The sequence below is a fragment of the Quercus suber genome, unplaced genomic scaffold (assembly GCF_002906115.3).
Source record: "Quercus suber isolate HL8 unplaced genomic scaffold, Cork oak 2.0 scaffold_848, whole genome shotgun sequence".
Lineage (NCBI taxonomy): Eukaryota > Viridiplantae > Streptophyta > Magnoliopsida > Fagales > Fagaceae > Quercus > Quercus suber.
The window spans coordinates 233,187-238,725 of record NW_027070278.1 but is presented as its reverse complement, the minus strand read 5'-3'; the positions used below and the strand labels follow the sequence as shown (position 1 = coordinate 238,725).

Here is a 5,539-nt window from a genome sequence, read left to right as displayed (position 1 = left end):
TTTAGAAAAATTAGAAATTGTGTTTGACTTCATCTTGTTGTGTTCTTTTTCATGATCATTGGTTTATTTACAGTGAGTTGGCCTAAAGCTGAAGACTTGGGAGATATGAAACAAGATACAATTGCTACATGAAAATTATAGAAATCAAAAGTATTAATATATACAAAAACAAATATGGACATATATAAACAATTATATCGTAAATACGTTTGCTTTCCCCTACCCCTTTTATATTATTTATTGATTGACTATGGCCAACTACACATTTAGGGCCAGTTTGGATACTACTTATTGCTGAAAATTGAAAACTGAAAACATTATAACAAAATAATTTTTAAAGGTGTGAATAGTGCTGTGTGACCCATTTTTAATGAAAGTTTTGCTGAAAAACTGATTGTTGCTGAAAGTTGATAAAAACTGATTGTTGCTGAAAACACTGTAGCAAAATAATTTTTAAATGTGTGAATAGTATTGTGGGACCCACTTTTAATATTAAATATTGCGTGAACAGTATGTAAACAGTATACGCACAGTACATCCACAATGAATTTTGTCCCCAAAGTCAAAAAAGCCGGAAAAAAAAAAAAAAAAAAAAAAAGCTGAAAACGCAACAAGACTTTGAGCGGAAATAAGTGCAATCCAAACCCACTCTATATTCCAGAAGACCTTTCTCAGACTGTCAACTGAACTCTAATTGTAAAGAAAATCTAAATCATTGTTCCCCTCAGAAGAGAAATTTCTGCGTGGGCCTCCACCACCGTTGCCCCTAGTCCTTCTTACCATATGTCCATTTAATGGCGAGAGTTGATGCAGATTGACCACCACCAGCCGATCCATTCCTCTTTGCAGACACACCATCAGCAGCAGAATTAGACTTCTTTGTGGAAAAATAATCGGGCAATCTTGTCATAAAAACAGCCAAAATAACGGATAAAGTTATTTTTTCGAGGATGTATGCACCTCCACCCTTATAAAGGGACTTAACACCCTCATTCCTGATAATCTCTGCAAATGCATGTATTGAACTCTGATACTTAACAACTTCTCCAGAGGTCATCATCATCCTCCTACTTACAGTGTCCAATGGGTAAGTTGCCATCTTTTGACAAACTGCAACTCCCACTGCCATTACTGGTGCAGCCAAGAAGTCATCCTGCAAAAACAGCAGTGTAATTCAACATAATTCTGTATCATGAATGGATTGCTATTTCACACTTATCAGCAATAGCAAAACCTTTAAAAAAAAATCTCTGAATTACATGAAATGAAGATGCCACTTAGAAAATTAAGATTAAAAATATTGGGAAAGCGAAATGTAACCAAAAACAAAAGAGAGAGTGAAAGGAATTTGTCAAGAAACACTTGGAAAAAATAAATCAAGGGTGACCTTGTTTGTAAAAAAGCAATGCATGCTGGGTATAGGGACTATGAATGTCATCAAGGAAATAGCCCCAATGACACTAAATTCTCATGTTTGCACTGACCTGTGACCGGTGCCTGCGTAACATAACATGTATGCCTAAGTAGACCCCATTACTTAAGAAGCTTTTACAACATGAGATGGCAAATCCACGGTACAGTCCAGCAATGCCATCTGATCTTATAGTTTTTTTGTAGACATCAATCAAACCTTTGAATTGCCTTTCTTCAATCTTATTGCTTGTCTTGATGTCATTGGCTAGGCGAGTCTGGGCATAAACCAGGGGATAAGCAACAAAATGAGTTGCTAAATTAGGAAAAATTCCTCCTGCCAAGCCTCCGAGTAACCATTTCCAGTAGCCATCTTTGTCTTTCTTGAAATTGGTCAGAAAATAGTTGTTAAAGCCAAATCTTATTACCTGTTGTACATATAAACACTGTGGATTTAATAAACAAAATTAAGATGAGACAAAGAAGAAATAAACACAAAAACATCTACAAATTTCTAATGGTCAAAATCAAGTTTAAGAAGCCCAGTTAATGGACAATAAGTTATAAAAGAAAAAATTGCTGAAAATTTACTCTAAAGGAAACGTCGCTGATGGCACCAGGGATGTAGCCTCTCCAAAGGGATATGAAGCCTTCATTACTGATTGTTCTGGCAAAGCAGTTCACAATTCCTTTATAAGGCTTAGGTAGTCTACCTGACTTGATCATCTCATCTTGGCACTGGATCAGGAGTTTCACTCTCCCAATTGGAGCAGTTAGCATCCCAAAAAGAGGAAGGAGTGATACATAAATTAAACTAGTTCGAGAGGCAGACTTATGCTTTTCCAGTGGAGCTCTTACAAATACTGGAAGCAGAGGCGAAGCAAGATAGGAGGCAGAGCCAGCATTTGCTGGGAGCAATGTTTTGTGCAATCCACTGGGAATGTTTTGCGAGCTTGAAGTCCAGGCTTGATGGTTAGGAAAGTGCGTGATGGAGAGGTAAGGTTGCACTCTTATCTTCTGGATTACAGATGGAAGTTGTGGCCCATCTGCCATTTTTGCAACTCAATTTGGTGACCTGCAAGGACATTAACAAATCAGGCAATAAGGAAAGAAAATAAGGACAAAGGATAACTCTTAAAATCTTAATAAAATTTCACAAAGCTAATGAAAGCATAAATGACATGCATATAATTATGCAGATATGGGTGTATTTCCAGCCCCAGAAAGAAAGAGGGCTGGTAAAGCAGACCCAACTAAGCTTACAAGTTCTATAGGCATAAATGAAGGGTCTGGAATAGAAACTACAATGCATTTGTTTCTCTCAACAAGAGAAAACAAGAAGTAAAAATATCAATACATCAGGTTCAGTAGCATATCCATTTCACATATATGAGAAAACTCCTTAAAGATTCGATAATAATATTCAGAAAGCAAAGTTTCCATTGAAGCTAAACTGAGTCCACTTTCTGGGTCTTATTTTCCAGACTGAGATTGCACATAAATTTTTAGATACTCATAAAAATAATGCTTGCATCATGAACTGGAGGAGATATTCAAATGGGGAAACAAAACAGAGACTTAAGATTTGCCTGACTATTTCTAAGACACCATTTAGTCATTTTTAAAAAAAAAATGCTTAACAATATGAGAGTGATTTCAAGGAATCAGATAGGGCAAAAACCACATCAAAACATATTCAGACCTTCAGTTAAGCAAGGAGTGAACTAGTATAATTTCATTCATTCAAAAATCCATTCTCTCTCATTTCAAAAACCAATAAGTGCCTAAAACCATAGAGGAAAATTAGCATGAAAATAAGAATTTTCGGTCTCCCAAGTTATAAACACCATAGTGATTAAGAGAGAGAGAGAGAGAGAGAGAGAGAGATACTCAGTGCATAACAAACAAGACTAGCTGTCTAGCTCAGGCTGCTCTGCTGTGAATAACTGAGTATCCAAGTCTGGTGAGAAATGCGTCTTGTATGTAGTACATGAGTCATGTGTAGTGGAGTGGAGGCCTAATATAACCGATGCACACGAGTGGGTCCCAGCTCACATGTCATTCTAGAGGAGTAAGTAAAGGCCGTACAAAATGGACAATGATGGCGATGGCCAGAACAGTGAAGGGATTCAATTTCAACCCAACAAAACAGAAATCTTTTTAGTAATTTTAGTGAAAACTCTCTCTCTCTCTCTCCTCTGTTTAATTGTTCTCTCTCTCCCGTATATTTTGTCTTTAGCTTTTTCTTCCCAACAGAACAGGAAAGCCCTTTTTTTTTAAAATTACTTTGATTGATGGATGGGTATTATATTATATTATAATACACCTCTCTCTTTCTCTCTCTCTCTAAAACCCTTTTTCAGCGTTTCTTTTTGGGTAAACTCTCTCTCTATCTTTCTTTCTCTGGTCTCTGTATCGAAGTAAAACAGTGTAAGACCCTTTTGGTTTGATAATATACGTCTCATGTCCACAACAAGTTGATAGACCCTTAGCCCTTTACTTAAAAAAACAAAAAAAACTGACATATGTTGTGATTTGTACACAATAATTAAAGTTGTGTCAATGATGATTTATATGAAAGTGATGTTACTCTAATAAAATTTGTCCAACTTAGCAAAATTTCCACAAAAAAAAAAAAAAAAAAAAAAAAAAACGAAAATTTGTGTATCTCACGTTACTTTATGTGTAAAAAGGCTAATGAATAATACTTCTGACCTCCACTAAGAAGAGATTTTAGCTTAAAGATTAGTTTGGTTCATATGAAGACTAAGCAACAAAACTTGGTTGAGTGCAACTAAAGTGAAGTGAGGTGAATATGAGAGAGAGATAGATTTTTTTTTTTTTTTTTTTTTTTTTTTTTTTTTTAATTTCACAAAGGGGTAATTTTGACAATTCCAGATTTATGAGGGCCTATTGGGCTATTGTTTTTTGTTGGAGCTAACTGGACTTTGGGCAGCCCAAAGAAAATTGGATTTTTAAGTGGGATTTATAACTGGAATTTTGGACTCCAAACGATCTTGAAACAATCATGATCATGATTTTGACAGCCTTGGAGGGAGGGGCTTCGCCATCACTTTTCTCATAAACAAAAAACTAAAAAGGAAAAGAAGAGATATAGATAAGCTCATACCAATTACAAAAGAATAGACTTTATATAGACAAAGTTATGAGCTAAAATGTTAATTCTCTGTAGATAAATAGAAAATCCCAACAAGAGGGAGTTTAAAGGCAACTTTCCATTTACTAAGGTTTGATTATATAGACTAAGGTTGCAACAAGAAGCTATATGCTGCATATATGAATTTTATATTGTTATAAGATATGATACGTTTATTTGCTAAGTTTTACATAATTACATAGTGAGAGACCCAATTTCATGCATTTAATATGCAAGACATAATTATATTTATTTTATCCATTGTCAAGAGCCTTGTAATTCAACTGACACTTCCTACTGTTTTGAACTAACACATCATGATGTTACAAATAAAAGAAACACTATATACAATATAACAGGATTAAACTAATCAAAGGTATTATTACAACCTTAGTTAATAATAAAAAATTGTGTGAGAGATTGATTTACAAAGATTAAAACCTCAAGTTGTTAGGAAAAATTGACCCTTAATGATAGTTTGATACAATTACAATTTCTTTTTGAGAGAAAAAATTTAGGTTTTTAATTGAGTTAAATTTCTATTGGTCCAACATTTTGTGGTCTTCATAGAGATAGGAGAAATCTCACAATATTTTCCTATCTAATATATATAAAGGAGGTGGGGGAAAGAATGCACAACCCATTTAGTAGTTAGTATATAATTCTCTATTTTGTTTCTTCATGATTTAATAGTTAGGAGGAGAGGGAATCTAAACTATGGATGTCACCGATATAAACATTAGGAAATGCCAATTAGTTAAGCTATAAGGTGTAAATTTTTTATTATCTCTTTTATTCATTGTCTAAAAATGTAATTTGATAATCATGATAATTATTAATTGAAATTTATTATTATTGTGTTTTTATATAGAACTATCTGTTATACTATTTTTTTTATTTAAAAAAAAAAATGATGTGATAAGATTCTAATGGAAAGTTTTTTTTTTTTTTTTTTTGAGGGGGGGGGGGGGG

At 34.0% G+C, this 5,539-nt stretch overlaps 1 protein-coding gene across 2 annotated transcripts; it reads right to left on the bottom strand.

Moving 5' to 3' along the window:
- Positions 1-404: 404 nt before the first annotated feature.
- LOC112007071 (ADP,ATP carrier protein) lies at positions 405-3,396 on the bottom strand. Of its 2 annotated transcripts, none has more exons than XM_065767799.1 (4): positions 3,301-3,396; positions 2,002-2,485; positions 1,485-1,838; positions 405-1,153 (listed from the first exon to the last, which is right to left on the bottom strand). In XM_065767799.1, exons 2-4 carry the CDS (start codon positions 2,461-2,463, stop codon positions 767-769), a joined length of 1,203 nt encoding a protein of 400 aa, XP_065623871.1. In that variant the 5' UTR covers positions 2,464-2,485; positions 3,301-3,396; the 3' UTR covers positions 405-766. The 2 variants fall into 2 exon arrangements, with proteins under 2 accessions (XP_065623871.1, XP_065623872.1); XM_065767800.1 differs by lacking the exon at positions 3,301-3,396 and adding an exon at positions 3,113-3,264.
- Positions 3,397-5,539: the final 2,143 nt, after the last annotated feature.

Excerpts from the sequence above, each read along its gene's own strand:
- LOC112007071 (XM_065767799.1), bottom strand. The coding sequence starts at position 2,463 with ATGGCAGATGGGCCACAACTTCCATCTGTAATCCAGAAGATAAGAGTG. Across the intron at positions 1,839-2,001 it reads TCAGCGACGTTTCCTTTAGA|GTAATAAGATTTGGCTTTAA; the intron begins GTAAATTTTCAG and ends TATGTACAACAG. Across the intron at positions 1,154-1,484 it reads TACGCAGGCACCGGTCACAG|GATGACTTCTTGGCTGCACC; the intron begins GTCAGTGCAAAC and ends CTGTTTTTGCAG.